Source organism: Petaurus breviceps, unplaced genomic scaffold, assembly GCF_028583685.1.
Source record: "Petaurus breviceps papuanus isolate PSGF00001 unplaced genomic scaffold, PetGlider_PUasm1.0 189, whole genome shotgun sequence".
NCBI classification, from domain to species: Eukaryota; Metazoa; Chordata; class Mammalia; order Diprotodontia; family Petauridae; genus Petaurus; species Petaurus breviceps.
In genome coordinates this window covers 30,765,852-30,791,632 of record NW_027185809.1, presented here as the reverse complement: position 1 = coordinate 30,791,632, position 25,781 = coordinate 30,765,852, and the positions used below count along the sequence as shown (strand labels likewise).

Below are 25,781 nucleotides of genomic sequence, written 5' to 3'. Positions count from 1 at the left end.
AGCCTGCCAATGACATTTCATTTAGAAGTCATTCTAGAAAGGGTATCTTCAAAGATAGGGAACAGAGAGAATTCCTAGATCCTACAGAAAGGTTTTCTAAGAAGTCCTCCACATACTGAGAAAGGTGAATGGATCCATTCACTTCTATCCCCTCATGGATGTCAATCATTTATTCACTCAATGAGCATTGTCATGAATCTTTCCAAAGCTCAGAGGTTCCTTATATTCCCACTGTATCTACAATCCAAGAAATACATCCTGCAAAGTTTCTCACTTACTATCTTCCCTCTTCTCTTTCCCCAGTCTATTTTACCTTAAGACTTCAACCCTACACCATTATCTTCTTAACCTTTTCCTCTGTTTTCCCCTCACTAAAATGTCAAATGGACAACAGTCTACTGCCCAAATCAGAGGGTACACTCCCCCCCCCACTCCATCTCCCCTCTTTTCCAAGACAAACCACCTTCTGGAATTTCCATCCAGACCCTTCTTCCATGTCCCACCCCCCTGCCAAGTACCAATTCTCTGCAGTATCCTCAAGTACTCATGATACAGATGGGGCCTACTGTGATCTCCCACAGAAGCATTTCAGTTTGCTTTTGCCAGTCCATGACAGGCACAACCTCTTCCTTCTCCAGGTAGGGATATCAAGACTGTTTCCAGGTTACATTTACCTAGATACTATACAACAACGGAAATTAAAATCCAAGCTAGGCTTCAAATGCTGAAACTGTTTTAAAGATACTCTATAGTTGATACCATTAGAATTCTATTGGATCAATATAGATCTACTACAGGACCTTAAGAATGTTTAGAATTCTTCATATTCCTCTCTTCAAACAAGGAAACAACATTAACCAAAGTATCTCTCAAACGGGAATCACAAATGTAGTATCTATTTTCATTTCAATTCAATAAGCACTTATTAATGTATACTACATGCAAAACAATGGACAGTGGGTCAGGAATTGATTTAATATTGTTGGGGAATGGGGTCAAGACAGAAAGAAAAAGATCAGTTTATTTATCATATGAAGTTCCTGGTTTGACCCTAAATTGTTTTTCCTGGTTTTGAAATGCATAGGTATACAAAAAGTAAATTATTTGGCATTTTGAAAGTCTTACACTTTCTATTCTGATTCTCTTGACTCTTTGCTGTTCACAACCAGAGGGTCTCACCATTATAAATCACCCCAATCACAATTCCCTTTTGTAATTATTGAAATGGATAAGCACAGGTCATACCATCTGGCCAAGGTCAAAGAGAGGATCAGAGGTAGATAGGACTATCCAAGAACTGTAACTCCCAATCCATTTGGTTTTGGAGGTTGTTCATTATATTCAAGACTAGTCTCCACTAACACTAATCCTGATTCTTCCTTCAGTCTGGACCCAAGTTCTGCCCAGTCTTTGGTGATCCTGACCCCCATAAGTGAACTCAAAGCCTATGTTTGTAAAGTGAATTCTTGTCTCATTCAAAATCTGATCCCAAACTAATCTGTAAAAGAATTCGGTTTGCATTTTTAAAGAAATTGAAGAATCTTCTGGCATCTGAAGGGACCTGCATTGGGAGGATCTAGTCCCTTTCTCTATAATCTGACTTTGATTGTTCCTCATACCTCCTCCCTCACCCCTAGTCAAGAGAGGTGCCTGGTTTGAACCTGGATTATCTCCAACAGATAAAGATCTAACTGCCACCTATTTTCTTTTGTTGAACATCCCTAAATCAGAGGATCGAGGAGCGAGGGAAAATCTACTTCAATTAATAAAAACAAAAGTGTCAGCAATTAGCAATCCTTCCCTGTTCTCTAATCTCTACTACCCCCGGGTACCTATGCTTTTGAAATAACTTGTAGGAAGGGGGAGGGGGAGGCAAGGGGGAAACCTTAACAAAAATCATAGAGTTGAAGACTTCCAATGATAGGGAACCCACTACCTTCTGAGGGAGATAATTTTTGCCCAGCTATAATTGTTTAGTTTAATTTCCATGTTTATAAGTTTTTCAAAATATCTACAATGAGGACTCATCTCAGAGCTCTTAATTTTACATCAGATTTCTTGGTATTTCTGTACTTTTAAGACTAAGAAAAAAGGGCATGAAAGACTCCCACAATCTCCTATAGGATTCTCATTTTGATCTAGCTGGATCAAATATATGGGAAAGAGAGAAAGAAAGGGAAGGAAAAAGGAAGGAGGGGGGGAGGGAAGAAACTACAATATCAGGAATATTAGGGGGGCATCCAAAACTTTAGGGAATAAACTTTTTTTTTTTGAAATGTTGAGATACTGGGCTCAAGAGCTTGCAAAACATTGATGGCATTTATGCAGCAATAGTTAGCTTTGACTCTGATCCAGGACCCTTACCTCCTTTATCCCTCTCATCCTAAAGAGATATGGGGGTGGGAGTGGGAAGTGTTAGGTGGGTAAGATCTTGGAGAAACTTGTAATTCTGACAGAAAAGAGGAGGGGACTGGATTAAGGCAGATTCAGAAAATGGTTTGGGGACAAAGGAGAAGCCACTTGAAAAGAACCGATATGGTCAATTTAGGGACATACTCCAGGATTATATTCATCCAAAGGTCTATTTGTGAGGATTCAGTTTAGGAATAACTTTTCAAAAAGAAATAGGAATACTTTCTCCTATACAGCAGAGAGGTAATGGACAATAAGGACAAAATATTGTATATATCAGGGTGGTTTCATTTTTTCTTAATTTGTCCCAAGTGGGGGTTCGTTTAGAGGAAATGGTAGCGGGGAATGGTTGTGATATTAAGACAAAAGGCATCTATAAAATGAATTTTCTAAAAGAGACATGGTAATTGAAAGTACAAATTCCAAAGGGCAAAAGATCAGGAGACAGTAGGAAAGAGGTTGGAGATAGCATGAGAATGAAATCGAGTAGAAAGGAGAGAAAAGAATTGCTAGGATGAGGTGGAGAGGAAGAAAGAATGGAATCAGGAAGAATCTAGAGATGTAACAAGCAGCAGGGAGACAGGAATGGTGCTAAAGGTAATAAGGAAAGCGGAAAAGGAGGGAGAAAGAAAGAATTAAGGTTGAAAGGAGATTAGGAGGATAAAGGAGGAATATCTCGTGATGGGAAATGGTTGGAGGAAAAGATGGTTTTCGTCTTGGAAGATTACAAGCTGGGATCCAGTTGCTTTACTGGTCCCCAGTAGCAGGAAGCGCCTTCTAAGTAGTGGCGGCTGGGAGGCAGTTTCAGTTGAAAGAGGTAGTGGATTTGGAGGGAGCAGAGGAATTGGTGCAGATCTGAGGAATATGCTGACACACTGAAAACTAGGTGGCCGATCTCCTCATTCCCACTGTGTTTAAGGCCCGGATATCTGCCCATTTCGTTTCGGATTAAAAAGAAAAGGAAAACACGGCAAGGGAATAGTTCCCATCATGGCCAGCATCTCCTCATCGTCCTGAATCTGAACCACACTCCTGAGGGTCAGAACCCCACATTTCTCCCAACAAACCCACACTGCTCCTCCTCTCCACTCACAGAGCCTTTGCCCAAGAAGCAGGGGTAAAGACCCTTGGGGTGGGGTTGAGGACAGACTAGGGACCAGAGTAAAAGAGAGCTAGAAAGTGACTCCCATAGAGGTCTGGCCTGAGCCATAGTAGTAGGTGACTAGCGAGAGAGTGGCCCTTACCTGTGTCTCCTCTTCTTCCGTTTCTTGGTCTGGTTTAAGGAAGATTTGGTCATTTTTCTGTCGCTGGAAGAAACATCTTCAGAATCTGAAAGGGGAAGGAGGGACATGCAGCACTATGGGGACTCACTCCTCCTTGCTCTGGTTGAGTAGTGGTTGTTGGGTGGGGGTCAAACTTTGAGGTCTATCCCCCTCAGAATCACCCCTATCCCTATCGCCGTCCCCACCACTGTTTGAAGGGTGCGCCACATACTCCCGTTCCCAAGATAGATTACAAGAAACATTTTTGTAGATTTGGTTGTGATAGAAAAGGGACGGAAAGGAAGAAGCCCATGGTGTCTTGAAAAGCTCGGAGGAGGGAGTGACACGGGGAGTAAAGGGAGAATCGGGGCTGAGTGGGTAGGCAAAGAGGGCTTATACCCCGAGTCCCTGGGGAGATTCAGAGAACAGAGGGAGTGCCCTAGGTCTGTGTCCTCCCCCTTCCTTCTTCAACACACACACACACACACACACACACACACACACACACACACACACACACACACACACACACACACGCAGGAAAGTTGGACCAAAGATCCAGAAGCCGCTGGCAAGAAAACCTGGCTTGGACAGGTGGAAGAGGAGAGGAGAGAGGAGAGGAGAACAGGAATCTGGGAAAATCGGGCAAGAGGGTCACCCTCCCAGGGTCACCTCTACAGGGAGGTGCGTTGAAGGCCCGACATTTTGTGACAGGAAAAAAAAGAAAGAGAACGAAAAATAAGAGAGAAAGAAAAGAGACTGGAGAGACTAGAAATGAGAACTGGGGATCTGCACCCCGCTTGTTGGAGGGGAGAGGAAAGAGAAGAACGGAAGGGTGGGGAAGAGTAGCTGCGGCCAAGATCCGAGCAGAGCTGACATGCATCACAGTCCAGGAGCCAGAAACGGCTCATTGGGAATAAATATATTAAATACATTAATTCATTAAGATATGGGTTGTTCCCGAGGGTTAGATACTATTCCCATGCAAGGGTTGGTTCATTTGTTTGGAGGATGGAGAATGGAAAGAGGTGACATTTCTGGCCAATTTTCGTTGGCTTTTCTTTTTTCAGACGAGAAATTTTTGGTCATTTGAACTAACAACAACAACAACCAAAAAAGCGGAGTGCGATAGAGGGGAATGAGAACTTTGGAGGAGGGCAACCCAGCAGGGCAACTGCGCGGGGGAGCCGCGGAGCCTAGCGAAGCCTGTAGCGGCTTGAGCTCCGCAGTCCCCGGAGTGGCCGACGCCGGGCCCGCTCCCCTATCGGAAAACGAATAGGTCTCTCTCCCAGCCAGTCTAGCCCCCGGCCTGCCTGGCCCTCAGCGGCCAGGCTGCAGGGGACGTGGATGGGGAATGAACGGGGACTTCTGGAAGCTGCCCCAAGAGATCCGAGCTTCTCGTGCGTCCGCCTACGACCCCCCGAAACACACAACGGGCTGTGGCACCCAGTGCCCCCTTTCTTTCCCTGGCCTTGCAGTCTAAAATGCCCCCCAGGTTTTCAACGAAAGACGGCGTCCCGGGCTGAGGAGGCCTATCCCGAGACCCCAAAAAATCGTGAAGCGGTTCCCATCGTCGGGAGGTTGGAGGGGAGCCAGACTGAGCTGGGGCGGACGGCCAGCGCGGGGGTCGGGTGGTTTAAGGGTGGGAGACGATGGGAACCGGGATCCTTGGGATCCCTTGATGGAAGCGGGGGTCTCTGTGCCCTCAGCTCCGATCACTTTGTGGGCCACTAACTTTTTTTCTCCTGTCTGTCCTGGGGAGGGACTCCAAGGGCAGGGAATGGGTAGCTCTCCAGGCTCTCCCCCTTTCCCCCAGCCACCATCCATCCCTTCTTGCTCGACTCCTACCTGAGCTGGCCGTCTGGCTGGTGTCGAGCTGCCCCGAGGCTCTGCCCAAGGGCTGCAGGTGGACATTCTGGGGGTCTGACAGGACTTCCAGGAAGGTTGGTTGCGTGTAGAAGCCTGGGAGACCCCCTGTCCCCAGGAGCCCCATGCCCCCCACACCAGCCGGGCTGAGTACGGAGCGGGCTGTCAGCAGATGCCCCGTAGGCAAGCTGTCCAGGGCGGCCCGCGGATGTGAGCTGGGTGGCTCCTTGTTCAAGCCCAGAATCTCCTGGATGCCGAAACCCGTGCACCTGGGCGGGTTCCCCCCCGAGTTACTCTTGGCCACAGTCTCGGCTTTGGGTTTGCTCAGCGCTTCCCCGGCTTTCCCTGTCATCTCCGGGGTGCTTTGGAGGGGCAGAGCCCGAGCCGATTTTTCCTCCCCCCCACCCCCCCCTCCTCTCTCCCCTCCTCTTGAAGTTGGTCCCAGGTGCCCCCTCTGGTGTCTAATGCTCTGGAGCCTCAAGGAGATTCCCCTTTTATCCAACCAGGCAGCAGCCCAAGTGGGGTCAGAGCTGAGCAGCCAATCACCGGGGCCAGGAGCGATTAGGAATTCCAAAAAATTCCTACAGGCTACAGGCGGCAGGCGGCACAGAGGGCCCCAGGGGCACCAGGACAGAGACCAAGAGGCCAAAGAGGGCTCCTGATCAGGGTGAGAAGGACTTTGGTCAGAGAGATCCTGAGAGTTTCCACGGACAAGACCTTGAAGACAGGCCCGTTTCCAGTGCACAGCATGGCAAAGAGATGTGGGGCCCAAAGGAGGAGTAGAAAGATTGAAGAAAGGGGATAGAGGTTCAACTAGAGCAGATGAGAAGAGGGGAAGGGTGTCCAGGATAAGACAAGGAGGGATACTTGGGGGGTTCCGAGGAAGAGAAGGAAAAGATGGTATAGACAGGTTAGAAAAAAAGTGTCCTGGCAAAAATACAAATCGAAATTAAACAAAACCCAAATATTTAGAAAACAGTCAAGGAGTCTCAGGCCTAAAGAATAAGTCTGTGCAGTAGTGCTGAAGAAGAAGGGACCAGTAAAAGAAAAAAAAAGGCAGGAGAGACAATCCCAACAGAGGAGGAGAAAGCTATCCATATAGTCAGTACAGGGAAAGGGAACAAGATCATAAGACCAGCTAGAAAACCAACCCTCTAGTTTCACAGGTGAGGAAACTAGGCAGTGAGGTTAATGATGGTGCCTAGAGTGGTCAGTCTCAATAGGAAACCAGGTCATCTGAATCCAAATCTAAGAGTTTTTCTTTTTGTTTTTTTTGGTGGGGGGTGGGGTGGGGAGAAGTGGGCAACTAGAAAATAAGGAGAGATTTTGATGTGGACAGAAAGGAGATCTGGAAGAAAAAAGAAATCCGGTGTGTATTGAGTTGGTGGAGGGAAGAAGGGGGTATTCCAGGGGAAAGTTGAAAGGATTTATAAATAGAATCCCTAATAGAATAAAGAACAGTTAGGGAATTGACTAGGAGTGGTGGAAAGAGGAGGGTAACCTCTATTAAAAAGAATGACATTTTCCCAGGATATTTATATGAAGGAACATGTAAGGTATGTGCTTGTGCCTATATGTGTATGTAGAGGGAAAGTGTTACAGTGAACATAACCTTCCAGCAAGAAACTAGGAAGCTAGCTATTTAACTAATGGTGCTTTGAGAGAGGGTTCTGGGCTGGAGTTTGGCGTTGGAGAGAAAGCAAATTATTGGAACTGTGATTTTAATGGAGATCTGGGATTGCTGGAAAGGTCAAAAATAGCATATTGTACCAAGTAGGAAAGGGAGGTAACTCAAACATAGCCTCACCTCACCAGGAAGAAGCTAAAACTGAAAAAAGCATCATTCAAATGCAAAGGTTGGGTCTGGTACCATTGGCATGAAGAAGATGGACTCCTGACAGAGTCATCTCAGGAGTGTGGCAAGAGGCTCTTTTCTCCACGTTCCCCCCCCCCCAACCCTCCCCTCTCCTTCCAACCCCCCAACCCCAGTCTATTAATCAAGAAAGACAGTCTCTAGCTCCCAGGGAATGGGTGGGTCCCTGTGTCCTTGACAGACATTAGCTATTTCCCTTTTAAGGAACCCGCTACTTCTGGTTCCAGTCAGATGGATTCAGGGACAATCAAAGCTAGGGAAATGACTCACTTAAGGTCATCCTGGCGATCAGCAGCAGAATCTCAAATAAATGATACCTTTGTATGTCGCTTTGTATTGCACAAGGCCCTTTTACACACATTATCTCATTTAATCTACAAAATCACTCTTTGAGGTAGGTAAGGCAACTCTCATTGTCCACATTTTAAATAAGATAAAAATGAAATTCAGAGAGGCTGAACAATTTGTTGATGGCCTCAGAGCTAATGGACCAAGATCCAAGTCAGGGGTGGGGAACCTGGGGCCTTAAGGCCCCATATGGCTGAAGGTTCCCCACTCCTGCTCTAAGTCCTGTTTTTTTCCATTACTCCATAAGTGCAGATTAACTTGAATCTTATTCTAGAGTCCTTGATTCTCCTGCTAAAGAACATTTTGGAGTCTTTGTTGTTGTTGTTTTTGTTCAATTGTGTCCAGTTCTCCACGATTCCATTTGAGTTTGTTTGTTTGTGATTTTTTTTCCCTTGGCATACTGCCTAGATACTTCCATTTTCTTCTCCATTTCATTTTTACAGATGTGGAAACTGAGGCAAATAGGGTTAAGTGACTTGCCCAGGGTCACACAGTCAGGAAGTGTCTGACAAGTCTTCCTGACTCCAGGTTTGGCACTTCATCCACTTTGACAGCTAGTTGCCCCATATACCTCTTATGTATGTCCCTTAATCTATTCACACAGCCGCCATCCTAGTGAAGAGCCTCATCAACTCACACCTGGACAATAGATAGTTGCAACTGGTGTCCCTGTCTCAAGCCTCTTCCCACTCCAAATGGTTCTTCACTTGGCTGTCAAAGTCATTTTCCTAAAGTGCAGATCTTGACCATGGTACTCCCTGACTCAGTAAACTTCACTGGCTCCCTATGACCTCTAAGATCAAATATAAAATCCTCTGTTTGGCACTTAATGTCCTTCACTACCTGGCTCCTTCTTACCTTTCCAGTTTTCTTGTTCTCTAACTCCTTTCCACATATCTTACAACTCAGATACACTGGTCTACTTACTGTTTTTCATCTCCCCACTACATGCCTTTTCACTGGCTGCTCTCCACACCTGGAATGCTCTCCCTTCTCACCTTCTCCTCTTGGATAACTTCCTGAGCTTCCTTTAAGATTCAGCTCAAATCTCACTTTCTGTAAGAGGCCTTTCCTGGCCTCCCTCTTCTCACCCTCAACTGCTCAAGCCTTCGTACTGAGATTAAATATCTTGTATATAATCTTGAGGTTTTCTGGGTATGTATTTTATCACTCTGAGATGTATATATCTTATATGTACATAGTTTTTTCACATATTATCTCTCTCATTAGAATGTGAATTCTTTGAAGGCAAAGACCATGTTTTTGTCTTTATTTGTATCCCTGGTGCTTAACACAATGCCCAGCATGAAGCAAGTGTTTAATAAATGTTTATCGACTAACTGTCTTTCTTGGAGCTGAGGTGGCTAGGGGAGAGGACCACAATATAGAACTTCATAAGTCTCCACCCCAGCTAGTTTAATTCATGCCAACAAATGGATTAAATGACCAGAAGGAAAAGAGTTTTAGATAAATTAAATGAAAAAGTTCAATCCAGTTGAGGAAAGCCAAGAAGAAATCCAATGACCAAATAGAATAGATGTAGATACTTTTGACAAGAGTCACAAAAGGAAGAATACTGTTCTGGGGACCCAGCCCATCATTCTCCATAGAAGAGTTGGAGTTCATAGAAGTTCAGTTCATAGAAGAGTTGGAGATCTGTGGAGGATGTGGAATCCTCTGATGGTCTGGGGCCTAAATCAGCCAATCTATCTGGTTAAATAACCCACTAGGGATTTTAGCGTGCAATATAATCCAAGTAGATATGAGCCCAATGAAAAAATGTGCACTTCTTATATATAAAAGAGGAGTAATGGCAAAAATACACTTCAGGACAAGAGAAAATTGATCTTTGAGCTGACCATTCAAGATGGCTGGGGCAGAATGGAAAAAGTACTGGTTTCAAAAATATATGAATATTATACTCTGGATGTGATCTGATCAGACCTCTATGTGTGTGTGTGTGTGTGTGTGTGTGTGTGTGTGTGTACAGGAAAGACAGCACCACATTTTATCTTGATCTCGGACAGAGGGAGTTGGGGGAAGAAGGTTATAGGCTGATTTCTTTAATTTCCAAATTCTGGTCTTTTAAAGCATCGCTTGGTAAAGCCACACATCTCCACATATTTTTTCAAGACACTATAGTGGTTGGCCATTTCCTTCTCCAGCTTATTTGACAGATGAGGAAACTGAGGCAAACAGGATCAAGTGACTTGCCCAGGGTCACACAGCTAGTAAGTTCCTGATGTCATATGTGGACTCAGATCTTCCTAATTCTAGACCTTGCAATCTATCCACTGCACCACTTGGCTACCCCAGAATCAGAAAGACTCAAGTTCAAATCTAGCATCAGGCACTTTTAGTTGTGTGACCCTGGGCAAGTCACTTCAATTCTGTTTGCCTCAATTTCCTCTTCTGTAAAATGGAGACAGCAATAACACCTACCTTCCAGGGTTGTGATGAAGATCAAATGAAATTGCCCGTACACAGAGGCACCAGAAGGATGCCAAGCAATTCATCTGATTTTCTAAGACACACCTTTCTTTTTCCTATGTGTTTTTAGCTTCTACAATGACCTTTGGTGTAGATAAACCTAAAAGAACAAAGGTGAAAGAGAAAACATGGAAATGTGGAGGTCTCAGGGAGGCAGTTTTTGACATTTCTTCAAAAAAAATGTAAGAGTGGAGGGTGGTTCAATTAAAGAAGGAGGAGGAGGGGAGAGGGGAGGAGGATGAATAGAAAAGAAGGAAGGAAGGAAGGAAGGAAGAAATACATCTGCTAAGGCATGGAGAGGTTCTTGTTCTATGTTGTTAAAATGTCCTCATTGTAGATGCGACAGCTAGCATTTAATATGACATTTTAAAGATCGCAAAGCATTTTACAAATATGATTGTACAAATATTGATTACATATTGATAAATATTTATAAATATTGATTACATATATACATATATACATAAATATTGATTACATATATATTACATATATACATATTGATCAAATATCAATACAAATATTGATTACAAATATGATCATTTGATCTTCATCAAATTGTTTTCCTTTACAATGTTGTAGTCATCGCAAAAATGGTTCTGGTTCTGCTCACTGCATCTTGTATCAGTTCATGGAGGTCTTTTCAATTTCCTCTGAAAACACTCCTTTTGTCATTCCTTAAGGTGCAATAATATTTCATTATATTAATATTCCACTATCTGTTCATTCATTCCCTAACCAATGGGCACTCACTTGGTTTCCACTTCTTTGTTACAACAAAAAGCACTGCTATACATTTTTCATGCATATGGGTATTTTCCATTTTTCTTTGATCTCTTTAAGTGTATAAGATGTTTGGATAAAGTTGTATTGCCTTGTCCAAGGGCATGCGTAGTTAACACATTTTTGCTATGGTTCCAAATTGCTTTTCAGAATGGTTGACCCACCTCACAGTTCCACAAATGTTAGTGCACCTGCCCTCCCACAATACAGCTAAAGATTGTCATTTTACTTTTTTGTCAACTTTGTCAATTTGATGGCTGTGAGGTAGAATCTAATTCTCTATTTTCAGCAGAAGGGTTGAGGACTAAAGAAGGAGGCAAAGAAGGAGGGGACTATGATTAAGAGGCATGGTGGGAAAGAGATGGACCTGAATGATGAAAGGGCTTTAGGCATTTCATCTAGAAGCAGGAAGGTAAGGAATGCCTACAGGTCATTTGTCCTACACAGCACAGATAAGAGAAGACCTATAAGGAAAGAAAAGAGATAAAAAGAAGCAAAAGTAATAAACAACAACAAGACCCGAAGTAGGCAGTTGTTTACCTGTCAAATAATCTTCTGGTCACTGTGCTTTTGCCCAAGCTGCTACCCTCCCTCCCTCTCCATAACCTCTGCATTTTGAAATCTTTCTTATTCTTCAGGCCCAGATCAAATGTCATTTCCTCCATGGAAATGATTCCCAGGAGTCATAAATGATACACCCCAATTAGATAGTAAGCTTCTTGAGGAGGCAGTATTGCTTTGTTAGTCATCTTCATCTCCCTAGTACAGTGCCTTGTACAAATGTAGCAAGAATCTAATAGATGTTTGTTGAATTAATGTTGAATTCCCTTTCTTAGACATTGAATTGCAATTTGTTAGTACCTTCCTTCTGCATTTATCATGCTGTTCTCAATTTGCTTTTTAAAAAAATATAAATTTTATTTTTATTTCCATTGATAAGTACAGACATTCAAATATATGAATGAGAGCGTAAGTAAAGAAACTATGAAAAATGAGTGTATAACCTGAAACCGGACAACAAGGGATTGTAAATGATTGTACATTCTGTTAGCTTCCATTATTTATTGGTCATTAACCCCACCCTCAGAAGATGTATATATTGCCATCAACTTGGTGATTCTTTTATCATCCTGGTTTCCTGATTCTTTTTTACTTTCTTGACTCGGTGAATAATATAAATCTGTCATGTTATTGCTAGCTTCACATGTGAACTTATAGGCTTCAATTTTTAAATTTAAGATCACAGGGTCTGAGATTTACTTCTGACAGAGAGCTTAGGGACCATCTAGTCCAAACTCCTCATTTTACAGAGGAGGAAACAGAGGTTCAGAGAGGTAAAGTGACTCATCCAAAGTGGCATAACCAAGATTCAAACCCAGGGCTTCTGATTCCGAGGCCAGCATTTCTTCCTCTGCCTCCAACTGTCTCTTGGACTCACTTGAGTTTTCATATGCTACTTGAAAGAAGAAGCTGTTTTCTATTTTGTCTATGTACCCATGCATGTCTATACCCAGCAACTACACAGCAGGTGTACACAGCAAGTGCTTAATAAGTGATTATTGCATTGAGTTGATTTGGAATTAAAAAAAATATCCCTCCAAAAAATCCACCATTTTCTTATGGCACTATACTATTCCATTTATTCACATATATGATTTGTCTAGTCATTTTTCAATTGATGGATATTTAATTTATTCCCAGTTTTCTGTTGTTCTTGTCTTCTTTGATATTACAGATGTAAAGAGGGGGGAGGGGGGAAATCACACCTCTAGCTCCCTAAATGTAATAGGAGCAGTGTAGACTGTGAGCTCTTTGAGAGCAGGGCCTGTCTTGTTCCTTTCTTTGTATCTCCAACCTTAGCACAGTGCCTGACATTTGGTCATGCCTAATAAACACTTATTGACTGAGTTACTAATTTTTAAAATGCATAAAAATGATTTACCCACACTTTCCCCTTCTCTTTACAAGGTATGAATTCCTCTTTAATTAGATCAAGAAGCTGATTAGCTGACTAATCAAAATAACCCTCCCCCTCCCCCTTTAAATAGGAAGGAATTTGAAAGGTTCACTCAGTTCAGCAGGGAGCCTGTCCTGTGCTGGAGGATTCCAAGCTCTAAGCACTTTGAGGCAGACTTAGGCCCCTATGCCAGAGGGTAGCCAAGGGAAAAGGAAGTGATCCCAAAGAGAGGGTTCATTCCCTTCACCCAACTGACTCCATTCTTTGAGAGAATGGGCTAGTAGCAGACAAAACATCCAGAAGACATATCAAGGCAAGACAAATGTGGACTGGAATATAGAAAAGAACCTTCAAAGGAGGAAGCAGCTTCAAAGAACATGATCCAAAGAAGAAAGCCAGACTTTAGGGAATTGTGAGTTTTCCCTTTGCCATAAGTATTCTCTAACCTAACCACTATAATACTTTAGATCTGAGCCCATTCTCCCCAGAGATCTTGGATGGGGGGTGGGGAAGGAGCAGAGGCAGTGATACCGAGCACCATAGTACAGGGCCTGCAGCATCCTCATTTAATACCAATTATTCTTACTATACCATCTGAGTAAGTATTCCTACAAAGCTAATTGAGGATACGGACTGATAATCAGTAGAAAGAACACCAGCGGGGAGGTTCATTGACAACACTAGAGACCCATGCCCTCTAGTTGATTCCTAGAACTCTGAAAAGGGTAAGGGGCAGAAGTCTCCTCCATATCCAACTTGATGTTTATGGGAGTTGTAGAAGTATTCTGGGGAGTGGGTGAGGCAGCTACACAGATGATGCTGCTAGGAATATTTTTGATCAGATAAGTCTTTTCTCCCTACATTTTCCTCTCTTGGTAATCTCATCAGTTGCCATGGGTCCATTTATCATTTCTTTACAGATGCCTCCCATTCAGGTGACTGCCCAAAAAGCCAGAACCTAATTTAATTAATTGTTCCGGACATAGACTGGTCATGGCATTGGGCATGGGGGGGGGGTAGTGGAAGGTACAGTAGGTGGGGAATGATGGGCAGAGAGGCCTTGGCACAAAGGAACAGAAGGGGCAGCATAAATCCAGACTTCCAAACTCTTAGAAATTTTATCCCCTCCCTTTGCTGATTCCCATCAGGAAACTGACTGCAGAGGGAATTCATATTTATGGAGTCATATATGCAGAACTCTTCATCTTAGTCATATAAAAAAAGTAACAAAGAATAGTCCTTAGATGAGGCCTCTAATTGAGTGACTGCACAAAAATCTTCTGAGAGTTCCCTAAGCCAATAGAAACTACATCTGGGAGAAGCTCTTCATAGGAACCATTGAAACACACCTTAATTAACTACTGTTCTAATGACTTATTACATTACTTTTGTAGACCCCCAAGTTCCTTAGAAGCAGAAGCTTACCCACTCCTACCCTCACTGCCCACCCCCTCCCCCAGGAAGAAATCACCACCTGGGTAGCAGTAAGAGAATAAACCAAGACCCTCCTACCACTGGCACTGGTTCCTAGTTTTCATTCTCACTTCCACTCCCATTCTCTTCCCTTGGCAGGTTAAAGATTATGTTAATATATTAATTTTCCCTAGAGGAAGATTAAGCTATACCCCCATCTTAATGGAATTCAACATATTCTCTAGTAAGACCTCTGAGTCAGAGACCATGTTTCCCATCTTTAGCTTGATGGTTCCTATACCCATCAGCATCGCCCCATTCCACCTGTGCTTTAGTTAAGTTTATAAGCTAGCCTTTGCCTTGGAGGTATGATCATATCTGTCCCTAATCACTGAATGTAAAAAGACAATTTATTTTAATTTTCCTTATTCTGGCAATCCAGTTTTCCTAAAACCATTAGTAAGAGCCAGGGAATGCTAGCTTTTGCAATTCTTCTGCTCTCCTCATCAGATTCCTTAAGTACCCATTGGGCTAATTCTATGGGACCTATAGGCGGTCCCTCCTCATTCCATTAAGAGGGCTCCCCACATGTAGCTAGAAGGGCAATAGCCTCTGGGTGCCAGACTACTCTATTTGATAACGAAATCTCAAAGTTCCTTTTTCTTCACAAGGCTCTTCTGCCCCACATCAACGGAAAAATCATATATGAAGTCATTCTGATCCAGTTTTGCATAGAGATGCCAAATGTCCTGGGCCAGGATTAGAAGTCAAAGCAATTTAGAAATTCAGACCAGGCTTAGAGGTCAAGGCAGTTCAGAAATTTAGACTCAGAATTATAAGGCAATTTTATATATACATAAATATATAATGAAATTATAAAACTCACAAACCTTAAAATTCAATAAAAATAAATTTACTTATAATAAGATGAAAAAGATACAATCTATTGGAAACCAATGCTGCTCCCTTTGCTTCCACATTCATAAGGGCAACAACAACATGTCAGAAAGAAGTCTGATAGGGTAGGGGGAATTTCACCAAATCCCAGAAACACTAGCTCCACAGGGGCTGGGCTCTCTATATCTTAGCCAACAAAGAAAGAACAACAATGCTTTAAGCCCTAGTCCTTTGGACTGACCAAATCCCTAGGATGATCTCCTTACCTCCTTAAAGACAAACAAGCCCGGTCTACATAAGACAGATGTCATTCCTATCACCTTGTGTGGAAATATGAATATTGATGAGATCATAGATTTATTGTAGTACATTATTTTTAGTATAGCTGGGTAGAATATTCAGGAGCAAGTGTAATTCCTCCTGACTCTCTTAAAATCAGTTTTCAACTTTTTCTTCTTTTTACCCTGACAAGTAAAGAATCTTGTGTGATTTAAACTAGAGTAACTTGATGAATTATATTTTTCTTCTTAGATGCTTGTAACCTCCCATTTTTATCAATGAAACTTGGGAGTTTGATGTTGGGTCTGGGTCAGTCAAATCTCATTTTTCTCTCTGAGGATGTTCAGTGAAATCTGTCAACCTATCAGTTCCTTGGTTTAAGAGTTCTGGAGGTGTGGCTAGGTGGTTAAGTGAATAGAGCACTGGCCTTGTAGTCAGGAGGACCTGAGTTCAAATCCGGCCCCAGACACTTAACATTTACTAGCCACATGACCCCCAGTCACTTAATCCACTTACAAATCACTTAACCCCAATTGCCCTGCCCTCCCCCTCCAAAAAGCAAAAAAAAAAAAAAATCATGAGAAAAGTGAGATCCACAGCAGAAAAGTGCTCTGTCCAAGGTAAGAGAACTGGGCCTAGAACTGATCTCCTGACTCAATCCAGTGCTTTTCCTACCACTGTAGGATGACCTCACTAGGAGAGAAGTCTGAAGAGGTCTCCATCTTCATCCTTCTTTCTTTTTTAATTAAAAAATTTATTTATTTACTTTAAGTTGACAACATTCAGTTCCACAATCCCTTAATTTCCAAATTTTCTCCCTTTCCTTCCCCCTTCTCTGCCATGGTGACTTGCAATAGGTTCTACAAATACCTTCACATTAAAAATTAGTCAAGTTGTAAAGAAGAATTATAACCAATGGAGTGAACAATGAGAAAGAAGGAAAAAAATAAAACAAAACACAAAAGAGAGAGAGCAAGTAGTTTGCTTCAGTCTGCATTCTGACTCTGTAGTTCTTTCTCTAGATGTGGATGTCCCTTTCCATCATGAGTCTTTTGGAATTATCTTATTACCTTGCATTGCTAAGAGGAGCCCAGTCCATCAAAGTTAGTAGTCACAGATATGATGTGTCTGTAATTGTGTACAAAGTTCTCCTGGTTCTGCTCTCCTCACTCAGTATCAGTTTATATATGTCTCTCCAGGTTATTATGAAGTCCGTCTGCTCCTCATTTCTCATAGCACAATAGTATTCTATTACATTCATATACCACAACTTGTTCAGCCATTCCCCAATTGATGGGCATCCCCTTGATTTCCAATTCCTTGCCACCACAAAAAGAGCTGCTATAAAATATTTTTGTACTAGGACTCCTTTTCCTACTTGTATGATGTCTTTGGGATAGCCCTTTGGGCATAGTTCCAAATCGTTCTCCAGAATGGTTGGATCGGTTCACAACTCCGCCAACAATCATCTTCATCCTTATTACAAAAGCTTACATTCCTTTGTCAGGTCACGTCTTCAGATCTTCCCCACGGTATCTGTCTGAGACCAGACAGTCAGTAAGAGTCTATTTAGCAACTGCTCTGTGCTGGGAACTGTGCTAAGTGCTGGAAATACCAAGAAAACTAGAAGGAGCCCTTAAGGAGATGACTATCCAATAAGAGAGACAACATGCAAACAACTATAAACAGACAAGCTCTATATTAGATAAATAGAAAATGATCAACAGACAGAAGGTATCGTTCCAAGAAGTATGTCTGTTTGTATAGGCTATTCTTTCTCCTTAGCTCTACATCATGCATCATCTAGTCTAGGCATGGCTCAGATCCAAGTCCATTTTAATTAACTCCTGAACAGGTACCACATTTTAGGGACATAGAAAAAGGCAACCGAGATGAGAAAGGCATTTAAAAATGCCAGGGGCAGTTGGTGGCACATTGAATAGAGCACCAGCCCTGGAGTCCTGAGGACCTGGAGTTCAAATTCGGCCACAGACACTTAACACTTATTATCCATGTGACCTTGGGCAAGTCACTTAACCCCAATTTCCCCTCCAAAAAGCAAAACAACAACAACAAAAAAAACAAAAAACATGCCATAAAAGAATAGATTAAAGGGATATTCAGCCTGGAAAGCAGTGAACTTAGGGATATGGAAGCTTATTAACTAAGACAACTCTTCTCTCTTTCAGAAATATTAAGAAATCAGACTTTCTCTGTGTCTTTTATCTAAAGTCCTCGATCTCACCCGAAGAGAAAACCTTGTCAGCACTTTATCAATGTCCTGTGTGAAATCCTTTTAACCTCCTTTACAACAGCTGATCCATTTCTTTTGTCATATATGTTGCTGTTCAGTTGTTTCAATTGTTTCTGACTCTCTTTGTGACTCCATTTGGGGTTTTCTTGGTAAAGATACTGGAGAGGTTTTCCATTCCTTCTCCAGCTCATTTTACAGATAAGAAAACTGAGGCAAACAGGGTGAAGTGACTTGCCCAGGGTCGCATAGCTAGTAAGTGTCTGAGGCTGGATTTGAACTCAGGGAGATGAGTTTTCTTAACTTCAAGTCTGTCACTCTATCCACTGTGCCACCTAATTGCCCTTCTTTATATATACATATAGTTTTAAAATTAACAAGTACTTATTTTCTCTCTTTTGACCCTTTCCCACCCCTGCCACTGGGAGAAAAAAAATAAAAGGATACCCTAGTTTATATATATATATATACACACACACATGCATAGTTTAGCAAAACAAGTTCCCACTTTGGTCATATCTGAAAAAAATGTGGTGATCAATTTCTAAAGGGTGAGGAAAATTATCTGCGGAATGCACCTAAAAAATGTTACTATGGTTCTGTTTGTTGAATCAAAATTGTTGCCTAGACCAGAGGTGGGGAACTTGCAGCCTTGAGACCACATGTGGCCCTCTAGGTCCTCAAGTGTGGCCCTTTGACTTAATCCAAACTTTCTTAGGACTCTCTCCCCCTTTTCTCTCTCTCTTTTTCCATTTCTTAATTCCTAGGTCCCTCCCTCCATCTCTCTGTCTCTGAAAAACAAGGAGTAGTTGACATTTTCTTGCATTATTAATGGTAATTTCATTCTTCAAAAGGCAGAGGAAGCAATAGTAGGAACTGTTCCCTTTAATAGGAACAATTCCCCTTAATAAAAGGATTTGTTCTGTAAAAATTGGACTCAGTCAAAAGCCTGCACTCAAGGACCTAAAGGCCACATATGGCATCAAGCCACAGGTTCCCCACCCCTGGCCTAGACTTTGTCTCCTTGTTTAAATTTGATAATGACATTTTGTCTTTTGGGGATGGAATATTATAAACTATAAATGGAAGTAGCCAGTGGCAGACAGTCTTCATTCCTTCCTTCCTTCTTTCCTTCTCCTTCCTTTCTTCCTTCCCTCCCTCCCTCCCTCTCTCACACAACTAGTAAGTATCTGAGGCTGAATTTGAACTCAGTTTCTCCTGACTCCAGGGCCGGTGCTCTATCCACTGCTCCACCTCACTGGCCCCAGACAGATTTTTCAAAGGAAGGTTAAACCTTGTCCCTTTCCCTTTGCATTTTCTTTCTCTCCAAGTGGAAATGCTTAGAAATATATTTTATCTTTCCAAGTAGTGCCTAAAATCGAGTACCGTTGTTTTTTTTTTTTCACAAATGGGATATAATAGTAGTCTTCAAGTATTCTAAGAATATGACATGAAAGAGCCTTAGATTTGTTCTGTTTCATCCCTGGGGACAGAACTTGAAGCAATAGGTAGAAGTCACAAAAAATGTATATTTATCTTGATATAAATGAAATCTCCCAGTAATTAGAGCTTTCCTAGGTGGAACAGGTTGTTGAAGGTAATGAGTTTCTCATCAGTAGGGATCTTCAGGTGACTGCTGAATGATCACTTATTGGAGAATGTTGTAGAGGAGACATCTGTTCAGGAAAGTTGGGCTATCTGCTATTAGACTTCTTTCCAGTTTAGGGATTTGATGATTCTTTGAGAAGGACTGAGACGATGATTATGAGGAGCTCTATAGAGGATACACAGTTATTTGGAAATGAGCATGCAGTGGACAGTGACCTCCTTAATGCAGACAGAGTGACTAGCTTCATGTGACTATTCCGCTTTGTCAGATTAATAAGAGTAAGGAACTCCTCTCCCCTCTCTCAGTTCACCATTGGTGACAAGGTGAAGTTGTCTTTGGTGGACAACAGGATAGATAGTGGTCTCTGACACATTTTTGTTAAGGAACCCCAAATAGAACAGAAATATCCTTTATGTGAGGCAGGACAAGGTAGAGAGAAAAACACTAGATTCAGAGTCAGAAGGTCTGGGTTTGAATCCTGGCTGTTATGTGCCCTGAATACTCAGTAGTTGTGAGGCTTTTAGTGAATTATACCATGAGCTTTCTCATCTGTAAAATAAAGGAGTTGGTCCGGAGTGGCCACAGATTTAGAATTGGAATGGACCTTTAAAAAGATGTGACACCCCAAGATTGGGGAGATAATAAACATCAGAGGTGGAACATAAACTGTGAAGGGTGAAATCTGAAATGACTGAGGAAACAAAGGTTCAAGCTTCCATGAATATCAGTTTATTAAGTAATACGTGCTTATTGCCTAACAAATCAGGACCAGGCCTTTTAAGATTGGTACTGGACCCTGGATAGAGGGAGAAACAGATTTTTATGTATTAAAGGATAACAATAAGCAGGATACAAAACAAGATGTATAATTAGGTAATCTGATTTTTAATTGGAGCAACGATTAGGGCTTTTCCAAACTGGGAGAGGGGAGAACAAACAGGTACAATTCCCGAAAATCAGAAAAAAGGGTGTCCCACTCCCCTCATGTCTGTATGCAATCAAAAGAACATGACAACATGGAAATGATAAGTGATTGACCGATGGGTCCAGTTGCTTGAGATGTATAATTGTCAGAAAACTTCTTACATCAAGCTTCAGATTTCACTTTCCCAGCCATGCAGGGCTAGGTTCAAACAACGCAATAAAGTTTTCTCACAAGGGACCTGAGTCAGATTCATCACTGAGTCACAAGATAGAATCAGTGTGGTTCACTCATTTCTTTCCCCCCACTTTGATTCCTGTGGGAGGGGCTGCCCCTCCCCTATAAATCACTCATCTATAAGGTTTTTCATATATTCATAATCAGAATTATGTAACACTATAGATCAAATTACTTAAAGGGGTCACAATGGACTAATTTTGAGAGAGGAGATTTACATGTCACTAAGGTAACCAAGAAAACTCCACAAATAAGCACCATGGGGAAAAAAGGGCAAAGCAATACAGTCATCAATATTAAATAACATCAAGTCTTCTTCTATCCTAGTAACCCACTCCCAATGTCCATTTAATCATCACATTTTATCTTGAGTCCCAGTCCATCACTGTAGTCATGTAGTCATCTGGTCCTTGGAAATAGCTTCTCTTGGACATTCTGGAATAGGCCTTATTCTCAGAAGAGTTCTGAAGCAGGCTCTGCTTCTCTGGTTCCAAATCACTTATAGAGATTCCTAGGTAATTCTAACAAAATCTACCGGTAACAAGACAATGTAATTTAGTACAACTTCCTAAATTTGGTTTTCCAAACCTGACGCTGCAGAGAATTTCAGTTTTTGCATACCTCCCTGTACCAATATAAGAATCTAAAAATAATTCACGAGAGCCTGACTTGTAAAATGAACCCTTCTGTCTGAACAGAGACCCTATGACTCTAGAGTGTGTATCTTTACACTGTCCTACAATGACTCTTGTAGCTATAGAAGATGTTCAGGCAATATGGAACAGTCTAGTTTGACCACCCTTGTGAAGGAGAAAAAGTAGGGGATGAAGCCAGAAAGGAGGTGGGGGGACTTTGATGCCAACCCAGCAATTAATATTTATCTGATGAGCAATAGAAAGTAAAATTGAAATAGTATTTTTCTTATTGTGGATGGAAATATTTTACAGTGCCCATCTTATATAAATTACTGGAATGTTAATGTAGGATGGGATTCTAGGGAGGGGTAAGTCTTCTGTAGGTGGGGAGAAGTAGTCTTAAAAGTGACTTGTCACTTTGAGAGCATCCTAGAAGGAGTGGAGCCAGCCTGAGCTTGGGACAGGCACAGAGTACTGATGGGACTTGGTAGATGCCAGCCTTACCTGCTGCTAGGTGGAAAGAGTCTTAGAAGATATCAGCTTTGGTAGGGGAAAAGACAGAGGCAGTCAGTATTGAGCCCTCAGGGAGGTAATAGCTAAGGACTACTAGCCCTTTAAGAATGGTTCAGCCCATTCTCCTTTTCTTTGCAGATGTGGGGGGGCACCATGTCTATGAAATATTGTAAATACTGTTAGACAGTCAATGTGTTGGTTGGTTTTGCTGAATTGGTTTTTCCCTATCTTCTTAATTTTTTTTTAATTACAAAGGATGCCCTCTGGGGTAGGATATGAAAAGGAAGGAAGGTGATATAAAAACAAAACATGTAAATAAAAATTTTAAGTGGCATGGTCATTTTGAGTCATGTTAGCAAGAAGCAGATACTACTTAATGAGGAAAGTACTGAGTTTTACAAAGAGGAGATGCATAGCTTTTTTATGCCTGGGGAGGCTGGTCTGAACATGACTGATGGGTCAAGGGCAGAAATGGGAACCTAGAGTCAGGAACAGGTGAGGCTAGGTGGAAGGAAATCTCTAGGTCCATGTGAACTTGTACGATAGGATTTAGAGCAAGAAGGGAAATAGAGATCATCTAATTGAACCACTTCACTTTACATTGAGATAATCATAGCACTTTCCTCCCAGGGTTGTTGGATCAAGTTTATGCATATATATACATACACAGTGTATAGTTCAGTTGTGTCCAACTCTTCATGTCTCCATTTACGGTTTTCTTGTCAAAGATACTGGAGTGGTCTGCCATTTCTTCTCCAGCTCATTTTATAGATGGGGAAACCGAGACAAATAGGGTGAAGTGATTTACCCAGGGTCACACAACTAGTAAGTTATCTGAGGCCATATTTGAACTCAGGTCTTCCTGACTTCAGGCCTGGAGCACTATCACACCATTTAGCTGTGTGTATGTGTAGATGTCTATAGATACATTAGGCCTATAGATACATAGATAGAGAGATAGATAGATCACACATACATATATACATGTGTACATATACATACATATATGCACGTATACAGACATAATTCACATATATAGTGCTTTGCATAGATTGTTAGTGATGCTGATAATTATAACAACTAATATTTATGTAGCACTGTAAGTTTTACAAAACAGTTACCTCATTTGATCCTCACAACAACCCTGGGAGGGAGGTGCTCTTAGTATCCCCATTTTACAGATGAGGAAACTGAGGCAGACAGAGGTCTAGCAATTTGCTCACAATCACCCAGCCAATAAGTGTCTGATCTGAGATGGAATTTGAACTTAAGTCTTGCTGACTCCAGGTCCAGCGCTCCATTCACTAGCTATAATAGCCAACATTTATATACTGCTTTAAGATTTTACAAATATTATCTCATTTCATTCTCACAGTAACCTTGGGAGGTAGAGGTTATTATCATCTCCACTTTACAGATGAGGAAACTGAGGTAGGTGAAGGTCAAGTAACTTGCCCAGGGTCATCCAGTTGGTGTGTCTGTGGGAGGATTCAAACCCAAGTCTTCCTGACTCCAGGTCCAATACTCTAGCCATGGACCTCTTTATTGCTTCCTTACTACAGATGAGAAAACTGAGACCTAGAGAGGTTGACTTTGGGGAGTCAGGCTTGGGGCCCAACTTCTCAAATCATTGTTTTCTCTCAAACTGTCTGTGCTAGTGTCCCCCTTACTTTCTTGTAAAACTTTAACCCCCCCCCCCCAAGCATTGTTTCAGTGATAGACAGTCAATGAAGCCAGCAAGGATGGAGTGGCAGAGTCCTAGCTGACCTCCAGAGGTTAGCTAGGAAAATCCTTCTGTCATCAATAGTCATTAGGCCACTTCAATAAACATTTATACCATGTTTTCAAGTGCAAAACACTAAAGATGTAAAGAAAAAAATAAGGAGCTTACATTCTGCTGTGGAGGAAGTAGAATGTGTGTGTGTGTGTACATCAGTGCTGCCTAATGGAGGTAAGTCTATTACTGAAAAATTCTCTATAACCTCTGGACCTAAAAGACAAGGCCCTGAGAATCTACCCAGTAGAAAGGTTTGTGAAGAAAATGCCAACTTGGTTAGTTTTGCTGAATTCCAATTCTTGTTATACCTCTCATTAGTTGTGTTACCTTTGACTAGTCACTGGGCCTCTGTTTCTCATCTGTAGATGAGAGCCCAGCCCAGCAGTGCTTGGGTTGGCTGAAAAGATCTTGGGAGTTAAATTTTTCCCCAGCCTAAAGAGAGAGGATTACTAATGGGAGATCAGGACTGCAGGGAAAGGTATTTTTTCCATACTTAGGGAACTTGGGGCCGCTAGGTGGCGCAGTGAATAGAGCACCTGCCTCAGAGTCAGGAGGACTTGAGTTCAAATCCAGCCTCAGACACTTAACACAAAACTAGCCATGTGACCTGGGGCAAGACACTTAACCCCAATTACCCTACCTCCTCCCTCCAAACAAAAAAAAAAAAGAGTTCATACTTAGGGAACTTTGAGAATCCAGAGTGTCTTTGTGGCTAGCCAGAGCCTTGTCCTGGGGCTTCTACAACAATAATGATCAGCAATTTCAGGATTGTTGTGAGAACTGAGGAAGAACTTGTAAAGTTAGTATCATTCTGGATTATTTTGTGAAATGCTTCCTGGAAGCTGTTGGAACTTAGAAATGGGGGAATTACAGGCTAAGAGGGGAGGAAGAAAGGATTTGAGGGAGAACCCAGGGTCCATTCAACTCTCTCCCTTCCATCTATAAGGGGTTGGAGTGGGGGGTGGTAGATAGGAGGTTGACTTATAGTCAAAACCAGGCCAGGGAGAGGTTTAGCCTCAAAATCCAATTCCATTTTATATCCCATAATAAAACGTTGTCAACATGAGCTGCCTGTTCAAATAGATTTGTTAAGAGGGCTGAGAAGAGCTTTGCTGGGTATAGGGGTGGGGATGGGTGAGGGGCTAGACTAGTCTGTCCCAGGAGAGAGTCTAGCAGGGCCCTCAGGTCTAATGCATCTGGGCAGGGGCAGGCCATGGGAGACTCTGGTGTATATGGTATTTGGGGAAGAAGAAACGACAGAGGTATGGAGCCCTATAGGTTAAGGCAAAGCTATAAGGCTGGAGAAGTTTATCATCCTTTTATCTGCTTTTATCATTCTTCCTGGATGCCTCTTCCTTAATATTCTGGAGCATCCAATGACCTCATGTTCTCTGCCTATCAAAACATGCTCACAGGAAAGGATCTGATGAGTTCATTCTCTCCCAGGTATAAGTTACTGACAAAGATGTATTAACCTCCAGAGCATGTTTCCATTTTTAAAAAGAATCCAAGTCTAATGCTAAATATCCAAAACCTAACTGTGGCATTTCAAGTATCTGCCTATATGAAGAGGGGGAGAAGAGTGTGGAGGAAGAACAGGAGAACCTTCCAGGGATCCACTGAAGTTCAAAGATCTTCTCATCTATTTACACGTAAGATCACTCCTAGAACAACTTATAGGCACTGGGAACTCTGGCAAAAGACTTTTGAGTCTTTGAAAGCATGTGGGAGACATAAAGAGGATGATGCAGTATGGGTGATGGGCACAAATGCCAGTAGGCATCTGGCTAGAGGTTCGTTCTCACAAAGTTGATCTGGTTAGGTTAGACTAGCCTCACAATAATAGCTTCTTTTGGCCTCTGTCTCCTTCAGGTCTCTTTTTGCAGTCAGCAAAGACGTTCATGCACTATTGAGCACCCACAAGAACCTTGTTGTCGAGTCATTTCAGGTGTGTCTGATTTTTCTTGACCCATTTGGGGTTTTCTTGGCAAAGATAACTGGAGTGTTTTGCCATTTTCTTCTCCAGCTCATTTTATAGATGAGGAAACTGAGGTAAACTGGGTTAAGTGACTTGCCCAGGGTCACACAGCTAGTAAGGATCTGAGACTAGATTTGCACTCAGGAAGAGGAGTCTTCCTAACTTTAGGCCTGGCACTCTATCCACCATGCCACCTAGCTGCCCAAGAACCTAGATGCCACCAATTGACCCAGTCAACTGCAAGTACCTTATCTTTCTCCCAACATTCACCAGACTGTC

General features: G+C 42.2%; 2 protein-coding genes across 3 annotated transcripts in view; both read right to left on the bottom strand.

Annotated features, from left to right (window-relative positions):
• The window catches only part of VSX2 (visual system homeobox 2), a 37,310-nt gene extending 31,418 nt beyond the window's left edge, over positions 1-5,892 (bottom strand). The window contains exons 1-2 of the mRNA XM_069091699.1: positions 5,523-5,892; positions 3,657-3,741 (exon numbers count right to left, since the gene is read on the bottom strand). Coding sequence (XP_068947800.1) covers positions 3,657-3,741; positions 5,523-5,892 — 455 coding nt within the window. The remainder of the gene's footprint in view (positions 1-3,656; positions 3,742-5,522) is intronic.
• Positions 5,893-10,680: 4,788 nt separating this feature from the next.
• Positions 10,681-25,781, bottom strand: part of LIN52 (lin-52 DREAM MuvB core complex component) — a 415,840-nt gene continuing 400,739 nt past the window's right edge. The window contains exon 7 of one of the 2 annotated variants that reach the window (XM_069092197.1): positions 10,681-10,928. In XM_069092197.1, coding sequence (XP_068948298.1) covers positions 10,927-10,928 — 2 coding nt within the window. In that variant the 3' untranslated portion in view covers positions 10,681-10,926. Of the gene's footprint in view, positions 10,929-20,219; positions 21,131-25,781 lie in introns of those variants that run through there. The other variant, XM_069092194.1, reaches the window with a different exon arrangement.